This window comes from Schistocerca serialis, chromosome 10 (genome assembly GCF_023864345.2).
Source record: "Schistocerca serialis cubense isolate TAMUIC-IGC-003099 chromosome 10, iqSchSeri2.2, whole genome shotgun sequence".
Lineage (NCBI taxonomy): Eukaryota > Metazoa > Arthropoda > Insecta > Orthoptera > Acrididae > Schistocerca > Schistocerca serialis.
Genome location: NC_064647.1, coordinates 204,304,869 through 204,330,790, shown reverse-complemented (window position 1 = coordinate 204,330,790; position 25,922 = coordinate 204,304,869). Strand labels below are relative to the sequence as shown.

At 44.4% G+C, this 25,922-nt stretch overlaps 1 protein-coding gene across 1 annotated transcript in view; it reads right to left on the bottom strand.

Moving 5' to 3' along the window:
* The window catches only part of LOC126424693 (15-hydroxyprostaglandin dehydrogenase [NAD(+)]-like), an 80,299-nt gene extending 54,692 nt beyond the window's left edge, over positions 1–25,607 (bottom strand). Inside the window, exons 1-4 of the mRNA XM_050087419.1 lie at positions 25,566–25,607; positions 20,463–20,586; positions 9,201–9,307; positions 4,797–4,970 (exon numbers count right to left, since the gene is read on the bottom strand). Coding sequence (XP_049943376.1) covers positions 4,797–4,970; positions 9,201–9,307; positions 20,463–20,586; positions 25,566–25,607 — 447 coding nt within the window. The remainder of the gene's footprint in view (positions 1–4,796; positions 4,971–9,200; positions 9,308–20,462; positions 20,587–25,565) is intronic.
* Positions 25,608–25,922: the final 315 nt, after the last annotated feature.

Genomic DNA, 25,922 nt, shown 5'->3' with positions numbered 1-25,922 from the left:
AATTGAACAGCTGAAGCAGTACATCTCATCTGCATGTGAAGCCATTCCGCCAGACACGTTGTCAAAGGTTTCGGGTAATTTCATTCAGAGACTACGCCATATTATTGCTACGCATGGTGGACATGTGGAAAATATCGTACTATAGAGTTTCCCAGACCGCAGCGCCATCTGTGGTTGAAAATTGTAACTACTGTAATTTCGAAAGTTTGTCTGCCTGAAAATGTACTGTCGTCCCAAGCATATTGCAACAAACGGTGTATTTCTATCGCTGCTCGTTTAGTTTTTATTGCCGTTTCAAATATACCGGTCATTTTTGAAACACCCTGTACCTCCACGACAGTATATTTTAACCACAGCAGTATGCAACAGTTTACCGACTTAGCCTTTTCGGAAATTTCTCCATCCTTGGCTCAAAAGCCAATGATCATGACCAATACACTGCTCTGTTTCCACATTACATCAATAACTGCTCTGTTTTCTGCGTCACCCCCCCCCCCCTTACGAACCCCCGACACACTTTATATGCCCTCCACTGCTAGTACTGCCACCTGCCATCTATGAGTGGTTACTGCGCATTAGCGGCGAACATGGATGGTAGCCATATCGTAAGGTGTCCGGATTTAACAGACCTAACATGAACTATATCCATAATGACAGTACCATGCAGTATGAGATCCTCAGAAAATAATAATTACATTATATCAACAAAAGGCAATTGCAGTTAATCTCACGTACCCGAAAACTAACACAACAATCTCTACCAATATATGGACAGCAGCATGAAACAAACAGGTTAAAGTGAAATGCATTATGGAGACGAACCAATCAGGTGGATAATGACATCGTAAAACTCACATTAGCAAGAGAATGGCGAGCTTCAGCACAGAAAGGGATAAGGCCAGAACAATACATTATTCCTTTTAGCATAAATAAGACCATGACCAGAAAGAAAAAATAAAAATGTGTATTCACCCTAGCGAGATACTGATTGGCTGAAGCCATACTTGGCGGCGCAGACGCGACTCGTTTGGGAGATCTCATTATATAAAAGCATTTTGAAACCTAAAATTAAGGCGCTCTCTCTCTCTCTCTCTCTCTCTCTCTCTCTCTCTCTCTCTCTCGTCTCACGGTGGACCGCATAAGTGTGTGAAAATAAGCGAAGGCGTTGAGCGTTTGCTTTCTGCAAAGTGAGCATGATACACTTCATATATCATGGCGACAGATAGCAAAACGGTAGTGAAATATTCCTGTGGGAATTTTTGCGGGCAAAGAAATTGAGCACATCACTCCAATGCACAGCTAGTGTGCAATAGCCATTATTTCGACTGGAGAAAGATTAAAATTCTACAGAACGCAGGAAAGTTGCGACTGAGTGAATTCAGTCACGTCAGAGTAGGGAATTAGCGTTTCAGATCCAGCATGGAGATAACGCCATTGCAGATGCTGCTTGGTAAAGTACCATCGTGCATTAGGCCTCAGTAAATATTGAGTCTAGATTTTGCTCATTCCAACTTGCGTACACTTTGACCATTGAATATCGAACCTACCCTCACACTGAGTACATGAGAGTTTTTTCATTGTTTCAAAAAGTAAATTTATTCTCCACCAACTCAGTGCATTGACCAGCTACGACAATGTAGATTCAAATGAGCTGATGAGGATTTTTAGTATTCATTCTGTCCTGTGATAAAAAATTTTCATGTGTGGAGATAACAATTTTAATAATCATCATTTCAATATGTCCAAGAATTAAATATTTTGTTACTGGTTATCAAAAGTAATTGAACATGATTGTTGTTTATCACTTGACGGTTGAAAGCAACAGTTGATAAATTATATGTAGAATAAAAAAGGGAATAACTGTTTTGTCTTCCTAGAGTAGACCCCAAACTTTCACTTTTATTATTTCATGCATTTTGGGTACTTGACAGCAGCATTTCTAATGACTTTCGTTATGATCTGCATCTGATATTAGCTGCTTTATAGGGCCAGAATGTCTGTTTGACATGCTGGGCTTGAGAAGACAGTTCAGAGGTTTTGTCGAATTGCGCGCTAAGTGGTAAGCTAAGTTTGCACACATTAGTACACTCACTGTGTAGATAGAAAGGTCAGACATATGACAGCATTAATGTGACTGGATCCTGTATAATTATACTGTACTTAGAATCAAACTTCAAAAATTAATTTTTCTTTTAAATATCATTTCTCACAATAGAACCTCATTTATTAATACACTGGTGGGAAAAAAAATTAGTGCAACTTGGAAGACGATGTAGATTTTGATTCGATGATGGCATAGCATATACCACCTCAGGGATAGTAGATGTACTGATAATAGTGTCAACGCCATCCACCAACAAATAGTGTAGCGGTATTAACTACCACAGCATACGTGTCTATCTTTTAACAGGGAATTCTTACAGGCAGAAGGCTCAGTGTGGCGCAAACTTGTGAAGCAATGAGTCAACCATGTCATGGAGATGCTTTCTACAGCCAACGGAGCGATTTTGAAAGGGGTCAAACTGTGGCCTTCTGAGTGGTGGGATCGTCCTTGCAGAGAATTGCCACACAATTTGGACGTGCTGCGTCAATTGTGCAATGATGCTGGTATCGGTGGTCACAAATGTAGATGAGCTTCTGGGCGTCCACACAGCACAGTATTGAACACGAAACAGTGGCAGATCGTACAGCTACCACAGCACGGGTAGGAGGGCTTGCGAGCCCAGCCGTGTCATCATGAGCGGTTGTGATCCAGTTACTAGCAGTGGTACTACGGGCACACGCAGCTCCAGCCCGTCTTCCAGTCACTCCACTGTACTGATGTGCACAGCTCAACTAGTGTCGCCAGAGGATCGCACGGAAGATCGAATAGAGCGCCGTGGTCTTCAGCGATGAAAGCAACTGCATGCAAGTGATGGTCGTTTGTGCGTATGATATAGACCTGGTCAATGCTGTATCGTAGAGTGCATTCACACAAGACACACCGGCCCCACCCCATGCCATTGTTGTTTCTGGTGGGAACGCTAACCAGCGCTTGGTAGGTGCAGAATATTGTTAGACCCGTTCTTTTGGCGTTCTTGCAACAGGACGATGACGTGTTTTTCCAATATGGTGATGCTCGCCCACACACATGTCTGTAGCTCGTGGCCTAGTGGCTACCATTGCTGCCTCTGGATCACGGGTCCCAGGTTCGATTCCCGGTCAGGTTGGGGATTTTCTCTGCCAGGGGACTGGGTGTTTGTGCTGTCATTTCACCATCATCATTCGTGACAGTGGTTATATTGGATTGTGAAACAATTGGACTGCGTAAAAATTGGGACTTCGTTCAAGCGCTGAGGACTGCACCGTCCAGAGCCCCACAATTCAAACATCATCATCATCATCATCATCGCCTTCACACTCCCCGTGAAACTCAATGGGCTCCACAGGATGTGCAGCAACTTCGATTTCCAGCATGATCTCTGGACATGTCTCCAGTCGAGCACGTGTGGGGTATGATGGGATCAGAAGTGACTCGCGCTACTCATCAATGAATTGTCGTGTCCCACTGACGTGTCCTGAGAGGGAGTGGAAGGACTGCGTTGGGGCGCGTCAGAGAACTTACTTGGCATGAGGTCTCGGTGGTGTGGGCCGCCGACTCCTCACTGCTCCGTTGTAGAGAAGGCTGCAAGGTGAGCTAGAGTACGGAACTCGGATAGGATCTTAGGGAAGCTTTCATATATGAACACTCGATGTATAGAACGATTATACTGGAAGTACCCCTGGCACTTGTGATTTAAATAAGATTCTATATACAGTCTCCAATGATTGTCTATCTGGCTATGCAGTTGCCATCCCTAACTTCCCAAACCTAAGTCCTAATACAGCAGAGGCGAGCGCACCAGACTAAGTGTCAGCTGCGTCGATTCAGCCTAAGTGCCTACTTGTTGCTGTGCTCAATACTCTCCTGCAACTCTTGCAGCATCCCGACGCAGACTGACGTGGACCGGCTTCCTAAGTACCTCACTCCATCACTGTCTTCGATCTAGCGGCTATCCGCTTTTATAGGGGTTAGTGCACCCGGCATCACTTGTTCTAGAAGGTTCTAGAAGGTTCTAGCACCCCGAACTTTGAGCCCTGAGTAGGCTGGTCACGCGGCAGCATTTGATGCCTACGTGATGAACTAGCCATTCTCCACTGTTTGCTGTGTCCACGGGTTGCCACTAACTGTGTTTGAGCCTCGTGATACTGCATACTCCGCTCTTGTTAGTCGAGTACACATTACACATTACACATGAGATAGTCTGGTCACGTCCGCCTCGCTTGATCTGTAGCAATAATTTTCCAGCCTACAGCCTACATGATTTTAATTCTATCTTCGACTATTCGCGACAGAATGGATGTTACTGAACTATGTGAACAGGTCAAGCAACCGTTCAGTGACGTATCACAGAGCAGTATTCGCTATCTGTACTATCGATTGGATGCCAGAGTCAGTGCCTGCACTGCCGCCCGTGGAGGATACACCATGTGCTAATATGAGTATTTCAGCATGTGTCGATATCTGGTACCTCAGTACTGCTCGTGCTATTGGTCTGTAGATGTAATCATTTCATGTACTCCACATGCACTGTTGCAACAACATATCTTGAGTGAACTGGAAACCTCTAAAAGGTAAACTATTTTTATTTTTTTCACCAGTGTATAAGTGGAAGATTGTCTCGTGAAACTATATGTATTGAGAGAGTGTCTGCCATGAATATAAGTTTGGAAAGCTCTGCTCTAGAAGTACGATTTTGCGACTGGTGGTTACTTACTCCACAGGCGCGGGTGAGGGCGGCGACGGCGGCCTTGGTGGAGCAGTAGACTGGCGCCAGGAAACTCGGCTCCAGGCCGGCGGTCGAGGAGACGTTCACCACCAGACCGCCCCTACCGCCCCTGTCTCTGCCCATGTACTGGAAGGCCAGCAGCACGCTGCCGATGGTGCCCTTCTGCAAAGGACAGTACCGCCGATAACAATCCTTTGATGATGAAATACACTGATGAAACATTTTGACTACAATCCACCTTGAGACTGACTGACACCCGGTGGCAATGTGGGCACAAAACAAGGGCAGGAAAGTAACAGGTGCAAAAGTGAAACAGGTGATTTTAAACCTCCACCAGCGATGCAAATTTATTTACAGCCATATAGCAGAAATAAAACATGAATTTCCAATGCTTGCGATTTTTAATGCCCATCACTCGAACATGACATCATTTAGGTGGCCACCATTTACCTTCGCACACCTCTCAACTCTGTTGTGGAATGAAGGCTTTCACGACTGGATGACATATCTTCTGGTAAACCTTCCGGGATGTAAGGTCGTGGTCCATGAAACTCTTCAGCTCCTAACTCAGTCGGCAAGACTCACCGGAGGAGAAACACCCCTCTGAAGATGTCCAGCGCAGCTCTGGACGAAACGTTAGGAGCTGAAGAGTTTCATGGACCACGACCTTACATCCTGGAAGGTTTACCAGAAGATCTGTTGTGAAAATTGGATACCGTATCCTGCAGGAATGCCACTGGAATTCCATTAAATTCTTGACGAATTTGATCCTTAAGTTGCTGGCTGTATATGGTGGATCACACTGGAGGATCTGAGCTTTCAAATGACCACAAATCGAGAAATCACAAGCTCAAAGGTCAGCGGACCTTGAAGGTCAGGAAATGTCCCCATCTCGGGGATGAGACGACCGGGAAAGATTATCTGTAGCGCGTTAATGGAATGCTGGGAGGTGTAGCATGTGACCACATCTTGTTGGAAGAAAGTGTTTGCAGTTACAGGACGATCACCAAGCTGCCGCACTAGGAAAAGGTTCAACATGCGAACATAACGTCCTGCATTCACAGTAACAACTTTGCCGTGATTGTCTTCAAAAGAATAAGGCCCTGTGATACCAAGCAATGATACGCTACACCACATTACCATTTTCTGATTGCGAAGTGGCGTTTCACGAAGCATTTCAGGATTTTAATGTGATAAATATCTAAAGTTTTGCTTGTTAGCGAAACCTGACACATAAAAATTGGTGCTATTGTTCATGATTATTCTGTTACACAGACCTAGGTTGGCATTCATGAGTTCCAATCATTCCTTCCAAAAGTGTAGTTTCTTTGGCAGATCATGCACATTCAGTTTTTGCACTGAAATTAAAATCCGCCCCAACAGGCCATGAAGGCCCAACGGTACTGACCGGCCGCCGTGTTATCCTCAGCTGACACGCATCACTGGATGCAGACATGGAGGGGCATGTGGTCAGCGGACCACTCTCCCGGCCGTATGTCAGTTGACGAGACTGGAGCCGCTACTTCTCAGTCAAGTAGCTCCTCAGTCCGACTCACTGAGCTGAGTGCAGTCCTCTTGCAAACAGCGCTCAGCAGACCAGATGGTCACCCATCCAATTGCTAGCCCAGCCCAACAGCGCTTAAATTCGCTGATCTGATGAGAACTGGTGTTACCACTATGGCAAGGTTCTTGCACTATCTGTATTTTGCATGGGTGGTACTGCAGTTCCTTGTGTAAATGCTGTACACTGCAATCAAATATATCAAGTTGCAGAGCATGGTTCTGTGCAGAAGCCTGGGACATCAGATGAGGGCTTCTTCCACTCTTGCAACATTATCTGCTGTGTGCGAGAGTTTTGCACTTCAACCCAATTTCGCATTGTATCGCCCATTTCCTTAAAGCTCTGTACCCCCACTCTGATACAATGTGCCACATGTCTGGGGTAGAACATGCAAGACTGTAGTGAGCACGAAACGCATGCTATGTGGCCATGTAGCTGTTGTTGGTTTTGCAAAACGCTTTTATAACAACAATGTGTTGTTCACCGGTCCACAACGCCTTCTCGACTGAACATCGATATCAGGGTCAGTGGCATCGTAACGGGCTATTTCCAGGGTTGCCAAATCGCTTGTTTCACTGCCACACTTGTTATCTATGTGGAACAGAGACGAATAGGCAATCATTTTAGGGGTGAAATGAAATGTCGTGTGGTGAGAACCTCCCAGCGTGTCGACCTGATCGCCTGGTTCAAGTCTTTTCAGCTGAAGCCACTTCAGTGACTTGCGCGTCGATTAGGATGAAATGATGATGATGAAGACGACACAAATACCCAGTCCCTGAGCAGAGAAAATCTCCAGCCCAGCCGGAAATCGAACCTAGGCCCCATGGGATGACGAGCTGGCACACTGTCCACTCAGCTACGGTGGTGGACATTCGAGGAGTGATATAACAGCAGATGGACAAAGCCATTGACATAAGCAACTTTCAGAAAGGGCAGAATGTCAGGGCCAGCACCTGGGAATGAGCATCTCTGAAACGGCGAAGCTGGTCAGCTTTTGGGTGCTGCTGTCGTGGACATCTATGAAAAGTGGTCGAAGTATGGTGAAACCATGAGTAGGTGACATGGTGTTACTAGTGCACCCCTCATTATACAACACGGTCAGAACTTCGCCTGCTCTGTAAAACGGGATAAGTGGCGAACTATGGCACATATGAGGATAGAGTATAGTGCTGGTGCAGTTTCTGGATACACCTTTCAGCCAACATTGTTGAACGTGGGGTTCCACAGTAGACGATCCATATGTGATCCCATGTTGCCCCAACGACATCATCCATTATGCTTGCAGTGAGCATGGGATTAATATCGAGTTCAAATGGTTCAAATGGCTCTTAGCACTATGGGACTTAACATCTGTGGTCATCAGTCCCCTAGAACTAAGAACTACTTAAACCTAACTAACCTAAGGACATCACGCACATCCATGCCCGAGGCAGGATTCGAACCTGCGACCGTAGCGGTCACGCGGTTCCAGACTGAAGCGCCTAGAACCTCACGGCCACCCCGCCCGGCCAGCAGGTCTTCCTCGTATTATAGTCTGACACCACTGTTTGCCTCATATATTTGTCCCCAAGACACTTAATGTTGTAGAACAATTGTACTGTGCAGACAGCAAGGTAACTGACTAAAGCCAGAGTAAGAGAGATAGCAATAGCAAGAAAACCGTTTCTGAAATAGGCTATACATACTACACTCACATTCAGGAAAACGGAACGCCTTTAACGACTAGTGATAGGACGTTCATATTCGTAGGACGTGTACATTAGCATGTTCTACAGAAATGATTAACATTTGAATCATGTCGGCCCGCGTGTTCAAGGTCAACATCGATATGGCGGCGCAACACCACCTAACGCTAAAATCTGGCTGCAGCTCTCGTTGTCGCTATAAACTGAAAATAATGCATCAGTGTGACTCGAGCAGACGCGCAGGATGCATCGCAGATATTTGCGCCAAGCGCGCCTTCAAACCACTGAGTTTGAAAGAGGGTGCGTATTGGCGTGGGAGAATGTGATGCATCCATCCGGGAAACTGCTGTTCGTGTGGGACAAAATGTTTAGGCAGTGCAGCGAGTGTGCGTGGAATGGTTCATTGAAGGCCTTAGAACACGACACGTGTGAGGTCGCACGACCTAGATCCCGCCCACCACTCACCCCCACCCCCCATCCCAACTAGAAGATCGACACTTCATCCGAATGGCAGTACAGGACATATCTGCGTTCTCTTCAGCTCTGGCACAACAGTGGAACACATTGTACACTACCCGCGGTGACATCCATCGCTGTTTATTATGGCGCGGCTTGCGTGGGCGTCATCCACTTCTCCGCCTACCTTTGACGGATGTGCAGAAAGCCGCTAGACGGCAACGGCGTGTGGAATAACGTCACTGGGGACAGAAATGGCATCAGATAGTGTTTTCGTAAGAATCTCGGTTCTGTTTGTTCCAAAATGATGGCAGCATTTTCGTTTGTTCCAGATAGCGGGAGCGCCATCACAGTGACTGCATTCGCACAAGACGTACACCACCAACTCAAGCTCTTATGGTGTGGAGTGCTGTTGGGTACAACCATAAATCACAGTTGCTGCGTGTCCAGGGCACTATGTGATCAAAAGTATCCGCTGGTTGAAAATGACTTAGAAGTTCGTGGCGCCCTCCATCGGTAATGCTGGAATTTAGTATGCCCCTCGGGCATGGATGTGCGTGATGTCCTTAGGTTAGTTAGGTTTAAGTAGTTCTAAGTTCTAGGGGACTGATGACCACAGATTTTAAGTCCCATAGGGCTGAGAGCCATCTGAACCATTTGAAGGACTGCCAAACGGTTCTGGAGACTTACGAGGTTGATGTCGACCTCCCGCCGCCACACGCTCTCTCGCAGGATGCCCGCGGTGTTGACGACTATGTCCAGCCGGCCGAACGTTGACATCGCAGTCCGGAAGACCTCTGCAACAGGGAGGCAGGCTCAGCGCTACAAAGAAGCTCCGAAAGACACACAATCGTTACAGTTGTAGAGAGTAATTAGATACATCCTCGCTGGACACCATTTCTGCAATAATGAGCTTGTTAAGATTTAACGTTTAAAGTTAATGAATGTGGATTATATTGAGCCTTGAAGCTGCGCCTAAATATTGATAAAACTACACTACTGGCCATTAAAATTGCTACACCAAAAAGAAATTCAGATGATAAACGAGTATTCATTGGACAAATATATTATACTGGAACTGACATGTGATTATATTTTCACGCAATTTGGGTGCATCGATCCTGAGAAATCAGTACCCAGAACAACCACCTCTGGCCGTAATAACGGCCTTGATACGCCTGGGCATTGAGTCAAACAGAGCTTGGATGGCGAGTACAGGTACAGCTGCCCATGCAGCTTCAACACGATACCACAGTACGTCAAGAGTAGTGACTGGCGTATTCTGACGAGCCAGTTGCTCTGCCACCATTGACCAGATGTTTTCAATGGGTGAGAGATCTGGAGAATGTGCTGGCCAGGGCAGCAGTCGAACATTTTCTGTATCCAGAAAGGCCCGTACAGGACCTGTAACATGCGGTTGTGCATTATCCTGCTGAAAAGTAGGGTTTCGTAGGGATCAGATGAAGGGTAGAGCCACGGGTCGTAACACATTTTAAATGTAACGTCCACTGTTCAAAGTGCCGTCAATGTGAACAAGAAGTGACCGAGACGTGTAACCTGTGGCACCCTATACCATCACGCTGGGTGATACGCCAGTATGGCGATGACAAATACACGCTTCCAATGTGCGTCCACCGCGATATCGCCAAACACGGATGCGACCATCATAATGCTGTAAACAAAACCTGGATTCATCCGAAAAAATGACGTTTTGCCACTCGTGCACCGATGTTCGTCGTTGAGTACACCATCGCAGGCGCTCCTGTCTGTGATGCAGCGTCAAGGGAAACCGCAGCCATGGTCTCCGAGCTGATAGTCCACGCTGCTGCAAACGTCGTCGAACTGTTCGTGCAGATGGTTGTTGTCTTGTCCTCATCTGTTGATTCCGGGATCGAGACGTGGCTGCACGACCCGTTACAGCCATGCGGATAAGATGCCTGTCATCTCGACTGCTAGTGATACGAGGCCGTTGGGATCCAGCACGGCGTTCCGTATTACCCTCCCGAACCCACCGATTCCATATTCTGCTATCTCGACCAACGTGAACAGTAATGTCGCGATACGATAAATCGTAATCGCGATGGGCTACAATCCGACCTTTAACAAAGTCCTCCTTACACGAAGCATCACAACAACGTTTCACCAGGCAACGGCGGTCAACTGCTGTTTGTGTATGAGAAATCGGTTGGAAACTTTCCTCATGTCAGCACGTTGTAGGCGTCGCCGCCTTGTGTGAAAGCTCTGAAAAGCTAATCATTTGCATATCACAGCATCTTCTTCCTGTCGGTTAAATTTCGCATCTGTAGCACGTCATCTTCGTGGTGTAGCAATTTTAATGGCCAGCAGTGTATTAAGTCTGCCTGGGTAAGATTATGCAAAATGTTGTGATCAACTTTGCAGGTGTGAAAAGGAAACATTCACTTTCCGTTCGAAGCCGTACAGCCCATAATCTGTATAATAGGCAGGCAAAATCACCGTGAGCTTCAAGACAATCGTCCCACGGATGCATCAGGTTGAAGACTCCCGTTTGGTAAAGTACCGTGTCCTCATGCGTGAAGAAGTCCGTAACTGTCTGCTGCACATGCTCATCAGACCGGAATCGTAGGCCCTTCAAGGCCATTTCTAAGGGACTGAAGGAGTCATACTCGAATTCGGTGAGGGGAAGGGGGGGGAGGGAGATGAGGAGTATAGGGCGGACGCTCGAGTGTCTCCCACTTTGAGAGGTTCCATGCCCTCTATTGCATGTCACCTCTCATTTCATCAATTTTATGAACGTCCTATGTCACTGAACGGTGGTAACGGACCAAATAAGGTTATTGTAATGAGAGTATTTGTACTGAGAGCTCAAAAATACTTTTCACTTGATTCCTATGCATGTTGGGTTACTTCCCTGTGTGGCATGTCCGAGGCGAGCATCGGAGGACGCGGCACACTGCATTTCCGGTTGGGGGCTGCACTTTCTCGAATTCTGAGGGGTTCGTACAATAGGCTTTAGCGCCTGGCGGAACGACTGACGTCGGTCGAGTTTCGCCTACTGTATGTAGGGCGAAACGACCTACGAGACGTCTGAGTGTCGTCGCAGTTTATGTGTTTACCGTACCGGCATATCTAGAATGAAGACTCCTGGCACCGACTGGCTGCATTGTCCTCTTGATTCTGAAAATACACTCCTGGAAATGGAAAAAAGAACACTTTGCCACCGGTGTGTCAGACCCACCATACTTGCTCCGGACACTGCGAGAGGGCTGTACAAGCAATGATCACACGCACGGCACAGCGGACACACCAGGAACCGCGGTGTTGGCCGTCGAATGGCGCTAGCTGCGCAGCATTTGTGCACCGCCGCCGTCAGTGTCAGCCAGTTTGCCGTGGCATACGGAGCTCCATCGCAGTCTTTAACACTGGTAGCATGCCGCGACAGCGTGGACGTGAACCGTATGTGCAGTTGAAGGACTTTGAGCGAGGGCGTATAGTGGGCATGCGGGAGGCCGGGTGGACGTACCGCCGAATTGCTCAACACGTTGGGCGTGAGGTCTCCACAGTACATCGATGTTGTCGCCAGTGGTCGGCGGAAGGTGCACGTGCCCGTCGACCTGGGACCGGACCGCAGCGACGCACGGATGCACGCCAAGACCGTAGGATCCTACGCAGTGCCGTAGGTGACCGCACCGCCACTTCCCAGCAAATTAGGGACACTGTTGCTCCTGGGGTATCGGCGAGGACCATTCGCAACCGTCTCCATGAAGCTGGGCTACGGTCCCGCACACCGTTAGGCCGTCTTCCGCTCACGCCCCAACATCGTGCAGCCCGCCTCCAGTGGTGTCGCGACAGGCGTGAATGGAGGGACGAATGGAGACGTGTCGTCTTCAGCGATGAGAGTCGCTTCTGCCTTGGTGCCAATGATGGTCGTATGCGTGTTTGGCGCCGTGCAGGTGAGCGCCACAATCAGGACTGCATACGACCGAGGCACACAGGGCCAACACCCGGCATCATGGTGTGGGGAGCGATCTCCTACACTGGCCGTACACCACTGGTGATCGTCGAGGGGACACTGAATAGTGCACGGTACATCCAAACCGTCATCGAACCCATCGTTCTACCATTCCTCGACCTGCAAGGGAACTTGCTGTTCCAACAGGACAATGCACGTCCGCATGTATCCCGTGCCACCCAACGTGCTCTAGAAGGTGTAAGTCAACTACCCTGGCCAGCAAGATCTCCGGATCTGTCCCCCATTGAGCATGTTTGGGACTGGATGAAGCGTCGTCTCACGCGGTCTGCACGTCCAGCACGAACGCTGGTCCAACTGAGGCGCCAGGTGGAAATGGCATGGCAAGCCGTTCCACAGGACTACATCCAGCATCTCTACGATCGTCTCCATGGGAGAATAGCAGCCTGCATTGCTGCGAAAGGTGGATATACACTGTACTAGTGCCGACATTGTGCATGCTCTGTTGCCTGTGTCTATGTGCCTGTGGTTCTGTCAGTGTGATCATGTGATGTATCTGACCCCAGGAATGTGTCAATAAAGTTTCCCCTTCCTGGGACAATGAATTCACGGTGTTCTTATTTCAATTTCCAGGAGTGTACTTATGGACCATGCCCTGCTGGGTGCGACTGTCTGGCGCCGGATGGCCGGTGGCCTAGGCAGGTTGTTTTCGTAGCCGGTCAAACGGAAAGTACAGTGCCCTCAGCTGAATAGCACAGCCATAACGGGTCAACTTAAACTGTGGCTGGTTGACGTCATAATGCCCTGCTCGAAATTGGAGGGAACGGTTGCTATTGGCGTGAATGATGTTCTGAGAGACTGTGGGGGAATTTTGAATTCAGCACTGAATGCTGATTCACAGTTTTCGAGGGAGCTGAGCAATGTTGGCTTCGCTCTTGCGTCGCACGGGTTCTGGGACTCGGGATCTGATCTTCGTGGGAGTTGAATGGTCTTGCGACTTAGTCGCACTTTTTCCGCAGAACTTAGAATTCTCTGACAGCGTTCGGGGCCAGGGGTTGAAACAGAGTTGCTGCACCGCAGAAGCCGACGCCTACATCATCAGAACGTTGCCTACCGACGATCTGCGAAAGATTTGAGGATTGGTAAGGTATTTTGCGGCTCCAGCACTGTAGGACCTATAATTTGTACACTGAAGACCTCAGCAGCACGCGCGCTTGCGTTGCTACAACTCCACCTTGCTTGTTTCTCCATGTCATCCCATTTGAGCTCTCACTACTAATCACGATACTACAATATTGTCAGGAGAGTAATATTTGATTGATTAAGACCTCCAGTCACTATCGTCAAGCTATTGCATCACAGAGTGTAGGAGCGCCTTGTTCTCGAGCCAACTCTTATTCTCAGTTCAGTACACCCTATCCTTTAACCTACTGTTTGTGTCGATAATCATGTGCCTTTATGTTACGATGTATAATAGATCTCACTGTAATATTTAATCCGCATATCATTTCGTAGATATATGCAGAATCCCATTTCCTGTTATTTATTATGATAAAGTTCTCTTTTTTATCTGAGTAGATCACGATTTTTATTAAATTATTGTGAATGAGCACTCCTTATTTTACCAACTATCAGCGGTCACCATCATTTCCTTCCGTTACCATTGTGCATAATTATTAATTAGGTGGTAGATAAGGAGGGAGTCGAGTGCATGTCTCGTTCTCATGCAAAATTCGTCAGAATTAAAGAGGGGGGACTACTCAAGAGGATGTCGTTATCAGGAGAAAGAAAACTGGCGTTCTACGGATCGGAGCGTGGAATGTCAGATCCCTTAATCGGGCAGGTAGGTTAGAAAATTTAAAAAGGGAAATGGATAGGTTGAAGTTAGATATAGTGGGAATTAGTGAAGTTCGGTGGCAGGAGGAACAAGACTTCTGGTCAGGTGACTACAGGGTTATAAACACAAAATCAAATAGAGGTAATGCAGGAGTAGGTTTAATAATGAACAGGAAAATAGGAATGCGGGTAAGCTACTACAAACAGCATAGTGAACGCATTATTGTGGCCAAGATAGATACAAAGCCCACACCTACTACAGTAGTACAAGTTTATATGCCAACTAGCTCTGCAGATGACGAAGAAATTGAAGAAATGTATGATGAAATAAAAGAAATTATTCAGATTGTGAAGGGAGACGAAAATTTAATAGTCATGGGTGACTGGAATTCGAGTGTAGGAAAAGGGGAGAAGGAAACATAGTAGGTGAATATGGATTGGGGGACAGAAATGAAAGAGGAAGCCGCCTGGTAGAATTTTGCACAGAGCACAACATAATCATAACTAACACTTGGTTTAAGAATCATGAAAGAAGGTTGTATACATGGAAGAACCCTGGAGATACTAAAAGGTATCAGATAGATTATATAATGGTAAGACAGAGATTTAGGAACCAGGTTTTAAATTGTAAGACATTTCCAGGGGCAGATGTGGACTCTGACCACAATCTATTGGTTATGACCTGTAGATTAAAACTGAAGAAACTGCAAAAAGGTGGGAATTTAAGGAGATGGGACCTGGATAAACTAAAAGAACCAGAGGTTGTACAGAGATTCAGGGAGAGCATAAGGGAGCAATTGACAGGAATGGGGGAAATAAATACAGTAGAAGAAGAATGGGTAGCTTTGAGGGATGAAGTAGTGAAGGCAGCAGAGGATCAAGTAGGTAAAAAGACGAGTGCTAGTAGAAATCCTTGGGTAACAGAAGAAATATTGAATTTATTTGATGAAAGAAGAAAATATAAAAATGCAGTAAGTGAAACAGGCAAAAAGGAATACAAACGTCTCAAAAATGAGATTGACAGGAAGTGCAAAATGGCTAAGCAGGTATGGATAGAGGACAAATGTAAGGATGTAGAGGCCTATCTCACTAGGGGTAAGATAGATACCGCCTACAGGAAAATTAAAGAGACCTTTGGAGATAAGAGAATGACTTGTATGAATATCAAGAGCTCAGATGGAAACCCAGTTCTAAGCAAAGAAGGGAAAGCAGAAAGGTGGAAGGAGTATATAGAGGGTCTATACAAGGGCGATGTACTTGAGGACAATATTATGGAAATGGAAGAGGATGTAGATGAAGATGAAATGGGAGATATGATACTGCGTGAAGAGTTTGACAGAGCACTGAAAGACCTGAGTCGAAACAAAGCCCCCGGAGTAGACAATATTCCATTGGAACTACTGATGGCCGTGGAAGAGCCAGTCCTGACAAAACTCTACCATCTGGTGAGCAAGATGTATGAGACAGGTGAAATACCCTCAGACTTCAAGAAGAATATAATAATTCCAATCCCAAAGAAAGAAGGTGTTGACAGATGTGAAAATTACCGTACTATCAGCTTAATAAGTCACAGCTGCAAAATACTAACACGAATTCTTTACAGACGAATGGAAAAACTAATAGAAGCCAACCTCGGGGAAGATCAGTTTGGATTCCGTAGAAACACTGGAACACGTGAGGCAATACTGACCTTACGACTTATCTTAGAAGAAAGATTAAGGAAAGGCAAACCTACGTTTCTAGCATTTGTAGACTTAGAGAAAGCTTTTGACAATGTTGACTGGAATACTCTCTTTCAAATTCTAAAGGTGGCAGGGGTAAAATACAGGGAGCGAAAGGCTATTTACAATTTGTACAGAAACCAGATGGCAGTTATAAGGGTTGAGGGACATGAAAGGAAAGCAGTGGTTGGGAAGGGAGTAAGACAGGGTTGTAGCCTCTCCCCGATGTTGTTCAATCTGTATATTGAGCAAGCAGTAAAGGAAACAAAAGAAAAATTCGGAGTAGGTATTAAAATTCATGGAGAAGAAATAAAAACTTTGAGGTTCGCCGATGACACTGTAATTCTGTCAGAGACAGCAAAGGACTTGGAAGAGCAGTTGAATGGAATGGACAGTGTCTTGAAAGGAGGATATAAGATGAACATCAACAAAAGCAAAACAAGGATAATGGAATGTAGTCTAATTAAGTCGGGTGATGCTGAGGGAATTAGATTAGGAAATGAGGCACTTAAAGTAGTAAAGGAGTTTTGCTATTTGGGGAGCAAAATAACTGATGATGGTCGAAGTAGAGAGGATATAAAATGTAGGCTGGCAATGGCAAGGAAAGCGTTTCTGAAGAAGAGAAATTTGTTAACATCCAGTATTGATTTAAGTGTCAGGAAGTCATTTCTGAAAGTATTCGTATGGAGTGTAGCCATGTATGGAAGTGAAACATGGACGATAAATAGTTTGGACAAGAAGAGAATAGAAGCTTTCGAAATGTGGTGCTACAGAAGAATGCTGAAGATTAGATGGGTAGATCACATAACTAATGAGGAAGTATTGAATAGGATTGGGGAGAAGAGAAGTTTGTGGCACAACTTGACCAGAAGAAGGGATCGGTTGGTAGGACATGTTCTGAGGCATCAAGGGATCACCAATTTAGTATTGGAGGGCAGCGTGGAGGGTAAAAATCGTAGAGGGAGACCAAGAGATGAATACACTAAGCAGATTCAGAAGGATGTAGATTGCAGTAGGTACTGGGAGATGAAAAAGCTTGCACAGGATAGAGTAGCATGGAGAGCTGCATCAAACCAGTCTCAGGACTGAAGACCACAACAACAACAACAAAGAGGTACAAACTCTTCTCCACCCTGGCATCTTGCAACTTGAGTTGGCGTAACTTTCGCGTTACAGCATTTGCGATATTGGAACATTGACCAGCGTATTCTGATGAATAGCACCATTGCAAAACAGTGGGTTTCGGCAGACATGCTGTCCCATACACATCCTTCATTCTCCGATGGATGTCTGCTGGTGTTGTCCTTCGGTAGCCAAGAAAAGAATAACAGCTGTGCTGTGTCCTATCTTGCATTCCTTCCCCTACCCCCTCCCCCCCAGCCCTCACGCCTCCTCAACCCAATCCCTAGGGGAGGAATATCATTTGGACTGCCATCAATGAGTCTAGCGGACACGAAAACTATCGATTCGCTGCTAACATCGATCGTTATCGAATAGCTCCCCACGCAACCACCACCCCTAGCGGTGGTATGAGGTATTACCTTCACAATATTGCAAGCGTGCGGTTTGTTTTTGCTTAGTCCAGTATTGAGAACAAGTGTGTGAGGTGAAATGACAAGTTTAATGCCGTCCTACTTCTCACCAAATTACAGCTTTCCACACAGTTTTCAACTCGACAACATAAAAACAGCGCAATGGATAAAGCATCTTGCCAACATCAAAAAGTGAAATAAGTTTATACACTACAATGTTAAATATTAACTCTCCGAAAGAACATTAATACTAACCACAATATTATGAAAGTTTCATTGGAAGTTTCTTTACATTAATGCCAAGCACAATAATATGAAAGTTTAATTAGACGTTTCTTTAAAAAATTACTCCTACACATACGTTATGATGTTGGTCAGTACTATGAAAATCGTCCAATACCGGTTCGAAGTTCGGTACTATTTAAGATGACAATCAAGTTACGGTGGATGGTTAGTCAAGTGACAAATTTGAGTGCAAGGTTACCCAAGGCCACTCTCTCCCACTGGAATTGCTACAAAACTAATCTGGCCTTTGCTGAACTTTCCAGCAGAAACTTTCCTCATGTTTCCCGTTATGCAAGAAAACATGTACTCAGCCCTAGTCATATTATGTGACGATATAAATGCGCGTGGTTGGAGCAGCGTGTATATTATAGTGCCCTCTCAGTTCTCGCGAGAACAATTAACTGATTTGGCTGACTCGTATCTCCACAGTTGGAGCTAAACATTGCTACTGCTAATTCTTTAGCTGGAGTGCAGCCGCTGTGATCGCAGTGTTCACACAAATTTCTTCTCTGCGTCGCACAGAACGTTAAGCGCTCTGTTCTGCACTTGACGTCAGTTTAGAGAAGACTCACCCATTACAAAATTTCTCTCTTGTCCTACTCATGGCAGAACTGCCTCCCTCCACTTGGGTTCCTTTCTCACATCACGGCTTTTTTCGACCAATAGGAGCATTCCTCTTATTTTGTAGAAACACACTCTACCAATCACAACGAGACTTCAGTATTTTTCTCCTTCGTAGTGCATTTGCACCAATCGGATATTTTGTGCCCATTCTTGACACCTAAAGTACATTGACCCTTCCGTGTGTTGCACTCGCTGTACGAAAATGCGTCACTCTTTTGTTTGTATCCCGTTGGAATTCCGAAACGCAGTTTTCTAAAGCTTCTTGACTGCCCTTGAGCAGATGCCATCGCTACAGGCGGCCCTCCAGCTTGAATCACCTGGCCCGGGGTCGCTGTCCTCTTTCCTGCCACCCCTTTAAGTGGTTTCTGGCGCAACGTCCGCAACGCGGCTTTGCTACGTTGTTGTGGAGCTGGCTTTTCAAAACTAAAAGCGACTCAACTCGCGTTCGCTGTTCTACCTTCTGCTCAAAGACATGCATTGTATAGGAATGGTGTGTTAACTACCGCCGATTGCCTGTCATCAGTTTTTGCATTACATATTGATAAGAAAATGTTCTCATAACTGTCGATTTATGTTAGGTGTCATCTTCACCTTCTCATTGCGATTTGTAAAGGTCTCATGTAAGGTGTAAATCTGACCATTTATTCTGCCAGCTTACAATATTTTCTGGCAAACTACTAATATACAGGCATGACACAAGTGCAAATGAAATAGTTTTTTGATAATTGATTAATGTGTAAATCGAGATCCACATATGTAGACTTAAAATCTCACTTATCATGGAAAAGTATTAGTCTTTCCTTTGTATTTTCTTCAACAAAAACATTTTATTCAGGAGTATATATATATATATTTGATATATGCTAATACACACAGAAAACACGATACTTAAAGTTCAAAATTTTTAAATATATGATTTTCAATACAGGTTTTTGTTGATATTTAAAGACTCCATAAATGCGAGGAAACAATAATCATAGATTAATTTTTGGGAAGTAATAATTTTTAGTGCCAGTAAATAAGCCCTTACGTTCTATAACAATCTTCAGGACTATTATTTTTCACAATACATAAATACATTCCGCATTTGATGGATATGTCTCTTATTTTGGCATTGCAGATAGATTTCCTGCATTTTGAGGTATTTCTGACTCAACAAATTTTGGTAATTGGGTTACACTGCAAAACCTAACTTCTAAAACTAGTTGCAACACAGCTCTTCTTGGCTTTTTTATCGTATTTCACACATCATTAACATCTCCACTGTCAGAGGAATTCACTGTATGAGGACGTCCACTTCTCTTATCTACTGGCCCACCATCTCAGCATTGTCATTAATTACCAGTCAGTTTCACCAAACTCAGCAGGACAGCCTTCAGTCATAAACGAGAATTCATCTTCACAGTCAGATAAATCCGGATTGCTGTCATTAAGAAAAACTTCTAATTGCTCATCAATTAATATTTCATGCACTGCTATAGAGTGTAGAAATATCAGTTATTTCAGTATTTCATTATCGAAGACGAAATTGAAATGAGCAAGTATGCATTATGACCCGAGATCCACATGCGAGGACATTCAGAAATTGTGTTATTTCAAAGTAAAAAACAAAATTTATGCAAATTGAATCCAGAATAGTTAGCCAAAGATGGGTAGAAACACGGATTTTCAGTCAGTTTAGGTATAATAGTTATTTTCAAACATTTTTGATTTGTACAAATAACCGTTTCCTGAATGCCCCTAAGTGCAAAATAACATATGAATCGTTCCTTGCAACATGCTGCGCCCTGGTTTTAAAACTAAGAACTGAAAGGTGCATACTCGCAGATCATCAGTCTATTAGTGGAAAGGACCCCTATTTATGAACAAAAGAAAATAATGAGCGAAGGTTCACATGTATGGACTGAGGGAACGAGGAGGATGGGAATGGAATATCTTGTAAGCCTGTATGACATGGAGGCAGAGGAGTCACATACTTAAACTTTGCAATTTCACAGCTGCTCACCTTCCAGTGACTCGGAATCCGCCACGTTGGCTTTGACGAAGATGGCGCTTCCCCTCCTGAACTGCTCCTGCAGCTCTTCAGCAGCCTTTGTACCGGCCGCATCGTTGATATCTGTAAGCACCACCTGCAGGACAAGACAAAGCAAGGCAGGAGAACCAGTCAGTGAGTTAGACTCCGATTAAAATCACTTTGTGAGTGACGTTTCAACGATTCGGGTGGTGGGGGGGCAGCCGCCAGCCAATCGTAGTTTCTTCTTGAGCGCCAGGTGCGTGCTGTGCTGCCGTTTCCTAGGTACGTCCAGCGTCTTCCCACACACTGGCAACACTGCTACCCCATTCCCCCTCCTCACTGCAACCTGTCATTCACGAAGTAATTGTCTGCTCCTGGTAGCTGAGTGGTCAGCGCGACGGAACGTCATATCTGACGCCCAGGTTCGACTCCCGGCTGTGTAAGAGATTTTCTCCACTCAGGGACTGGGTGTTGTTTTTAGTTTTAGTTATGTCATGTTCAGTAGATCATTTTCCCGATTATTTTATCGATATGATGTGGAACAAGTCAGATTACAAGACATATATACACATGAATAGTGCTAATATTAATATTACTGAAATTTTTAGTTCTAGATATGCAACTACCTTTAGGGGTACCATTTTTTTACCATTTCTGAAACAGAAACTCATCCATGGAATAGAAGGGGTTGTCCAAAAGAAGTGATTTTAAGCTAGATTTAAGACTTGCTCTGATATCTGCCAGACACTTACGTTGTTGGGCAAATGATCAAAGATTTTTGTTGCTGAATAATGTACTCCTTTTTGAGCAACTGACAGCTTCAATAACGGATAGGAAAGGTAATTATTCCCTCTAGTGTTGTACGTATGAACATCACTGTTCTTTGCAAACTGAGATGGATTATTTATGACGATTTTCATTAGCGAATATATGTACTCTGATGGTGCATTTAAAATACCTAACTCCTTGAAAAGGTGTCTACATGACGTCCTTGGGTGAGCACCACTAATTATTCTCAGTGCTTTCTTTTGTGCAATCAATGCTTTATCTCTAAGTGGTGAGTTACCGTAGAAAACTATTCCATAAGATGTTATTGTGTGGAAATATGTAAAGTATGTTGGGAGGCTGATCTGTTTTTTACCAAGACTAACGATTATATGAAGAGCAAAAGAAGCTGAACTTAGTTGTTTGAGAAGCTCAGTAATATGCTTCTTCCAGTTCAAGTTGTCATCAATGTGAACACCCAAAAATTTGGAGAGCTCTACCCTGTTAACTGACCCCTGTTCGTATGCGACATTGATTGCCGGTATGACTCTGTTCGGTGTACAGAACTGGATATAGTGAGTTTTTTTCAAAATTAAGGTAGAGTCCACTTTCTGAGAACCACTTAATAATTCTTTGAAAGACATCCTTAACAATATCTTCAGCTCCTTTATCTGGAATGGGATTTATTATAATACTCGTGTCATCTGCAAAAAGTACTAGTTCTGCTTGCTGGACGTTAAGTGAGGGCATTCACATGAATAAGGAACAGCGGAGGAACTAAAATTCAACCATGTGGAGCTCCCTTTGTGATAGCTCCCCATTCACTAGAATTTACCACCCTCCCAACATTATTTGTGCTACTCAGCACAACTTGTTGCTTTCTGTTCATTAAGTATGATTCAAACCAGCTGCGTGTATATCCTTCAATTCCATAAAACCTGAGTTTTTCGAGTGTGACATGATCCACACAGTCAAATGCCTTGGAGAGGTCACAAAAAATACCAACTGACGATAATTTGTTATTCAGGGCTCGTACTATTCGATGGATAAATGTGTAGATAGCATTCTCAGTCGAGTAACCCTTCCGGAATCCGAGCGGTGACATGCTGAGTAAATTATTTTCACTTAAATGTGAGACTACTCTTGAATACATAACTTTTTCGAATATTTCAGAAAATGAAGTCAGCAATGAGATTGGTCTTATTTTCAATAAGTCTGGAAAAATTCCCTGTGCCAGCAAAGCAGTACATATATCGCTAAAGACTCCACTTATTAAATTGTCCTTATCATCATCATTTCATCACCATCCACATGCAAGTCGCTGAAGTGGCGTCAACTCGAAAGACTTGCACCAAGTGAATGGTATACCCGACGGGAGGCCCTAGCCACACGACATTTCCATTTTTTTTACAAAGTAATTTTAATCACATTATAGGTCACAATGTCCTACACCCCAATTGTGCTCCAAATGGTTTGTCCTCAGCCACATGAAGCGTTCAGGATCCAATTTGTACAGTACACGAGCTACTAAAACACTTGTGCACACGCAGATATCTGCGCATTGCGGAAAGCCATCGGCACACGGACCATGCTGTCGAACGCCAACGTTGAGCGTGCCCAGTTCAACGAGCTGCTGAACGCCCAGGAACGATGTGACCCGTGCGTACGCTACGTGTGCCCCAACATTGTATACGCAATCAGAACGCGCTGCAGCGACATTTGTGGGATGTTACTATTCTTAAGTCACACTGTTTACGAATCGGGTGCGTGTAAGATTTCCATGTTACCTCTACTAAAATGCACATTTCCTCCATCGACCATATGCTAGTCACATTGTTCTACCTGTAGTATACATAAATAAAAACTTCAATATCTGTTTACATGTTTTAAGGGAAAAAGGAAAGTACCATGTTCCATCAATAATGACTAAGGCTTATAAAATTTTCATTACAAATATTACGATACAAATTTACAATAGTTCTCCACATAAGATAAATATTATTTCATCATTCCCACATTTTAGTGATACCCTAAGGTCATTGTTACTTGAGCACTGTTCCTAGCCAGTAGCAGAATCTTTACAATATGTGAATTACGAAATTAAAAAGAAGGGGGAAAATATCTTACTGCAAGTAATGCAAGCTGTCCTGTAGATTAAGCCAATCGAACAAACTCACTCCTCAAAAAAGGGTGCACATACATTTACATAACATCGAATGTTACAGTACATACTTATATTAAACTAATAAGAAAGCATCAGAACCTATTAAAACGCGAACGCCAGAAAAAAATTTGACATGATGGGACGGGAACCACCACATCACTACCTTGATATTTACCGTTAGCGCTAACGCTACTCTCGGCACTAAACGAACAACAACTGTTTGATGAACAATCCCAGAATGTTGTCATTTGCTAAAAGCTTTAATCTTAGTTTTGTTACTAACTGAAATTTAATTATAACAAATTGTACCAAGAGTAGTGCATTTTTGAAGGATCCTCAATGTGTCATTGCCTGCAAATGGCATACTCTTCTAATACGTAAATCCTGGAGCCTAACTGTTGCCTTTGTGAGTTGCTTGCAGTTGCATTTGAATCTTACAAGGGAACCTCCCCATCACACCCCCCTCAGATTTAGTTACAAGTTGGCACAGTGGATAGGCCTTGAAAAACTGAACACAGATCAATCGAGAAAACAGGAAGAAGTTGTATGGAACTACGAAAAAAATAAGTAAAATATGCAAACTGAGTAGTCCATGCCAAAGATATGCAACATCATATGGTCTCGTGGTTAGCGTGAGCAGCTGTGGAATGAGAGGTCCTTGGTTCAACTCTTCCCTCGAGTGAAAAGTTTACTTTCTTTATTTTCGCAAAGTTATGATCTGTCCGTTCGTTCATTGACGTCTCTGTTCACTGTAATAAGTTCAGTGTCTGTGTTTTGCGACCGCAAAACCGTGCGATTAGTAGACGAATGGACGTGCCTCTCCAATGGGAACCGAAAACATTTGATCGCAAGGTCATAGGCCAACCGATTCCTCCACAGGAAAACACGTCTGATATATTCTATACGACACATGACAGGAATATGTTGTCGACCCACCTAACTTGTAAACTTGGCGAATGGGTAAAAAGATTCTTCTACCTTGCCCGATTTAGGTTTTCTTGTGGACGTGATAATCACTCCCAAAAAAGTGATGAAATCACAAGAGTGTGTCTCATAAACTGCAACAAATGAATGCAACAGTTTCACAGTCGCACAGTTTTCCCTGTGATCTGTCAAAACATATGTTTTTAACGTTTTCAAATTTTTCCGTGTGTACACCGTCAAATCCTGCATATGTCCAAGCAAATCTGAACATGTCCTGGAACTTTGGAGAGCGAAGTTGAATGTGTGTGTGTGCCTGAACTTTGATAGAAAATAAAAAATTGAAATTTTCACTCGAGGGAAGACTTGAACCAAGCACCTCTCGTTCCACAGCTGCTCACTCTAACCACAGGACCACAGCGCTACTTAGCTGGCGCTCTCCTTAATGTTGCCTATCTTGAACATGGACTACTCAGTTTGTATATTTTGCTTATTTTTTCATAGTTCCACACAACTTCTTCCTGTTTTCTCGATTGATCTGTGTTCAGTTTTTCAAGGCCTATCCACTGTGCCAACTTATAACTAAATCTGAGGGGGGTGCGATGGGGAGGTTCCCTTGTTGGGAGGTTGCTTAGAATAACACAGTGTCGCAGGAGAGTGGTGATTTGCGTACTATCGTGCTGAAATAAATGTTTTAGCCACACACAGAGACTGATAACCATTGGTCTGACTCGATGGCCAACATGAGTGTGGTTTTTAGGTGCTTTCCTATGATCATTTAAGCAAATGATAGGCTCGTCACTACATCCGCCAAAGAAAATATGATACTCGAATAGCTAAAGCTCAATAACACAAAAAACAAAGTTTACAAAATTTGCAGAGTGTAGCAAGCATGACTTCCCTCCCTTCGGTTAACTGGCACAGGAATGGCATCCGGTGACACATTTAAGTAAAATAAATTTGCCTAACATCAAAAACAGTGGACCCTGCACAGTGAAACGAAAGTTGGGAAAGAGAGAAATTTTATTACAGACCAGTAAGCTGTTATTCTACAAGATAGTTATAAAGTACATGGAATGCTCCAAAACAGCAATACAGATTATTGGCCAAAAATAGAATAACAAATGATTCAGTGTGTGGAAGACAAATCCTCAAAGCTTATTTTTTACAATGTTTTCAGATGTTCTGCAGCATAATGGTCTAAGTTTCAATGTAAAAGTTATAAGAAGTGATATGTGGGTCACCAGAAAGATTGCATTAGCTTCCATGGGCTGGAAGGTGCCCATGTTGCCACATTCAGGTGAGTATAGACGGACATGCAAGTGGGTTGCATAGCAAAGGCAGACAACTGCAGCAGAAAACAGCATGGCACAGCAATAGTCGCCGCAATGGACGAAGGATTGTTAGCACAGCAGGGCTGGTCTCTGTTATGAAGACCACTAGCCACGAGAGAGAGGTACAAAAACTTCAGGGTGAGGCAAAAGTCTGGATACACACCTACAAAAGCCGAAATGTGTGAGGAATCATAATGGCTTCTGGTATGGTGTATCTGTAAGTGGCTGGCCAGTGTGGCCGAGCGGTTCTAGGCGCTTCAGTCAGGA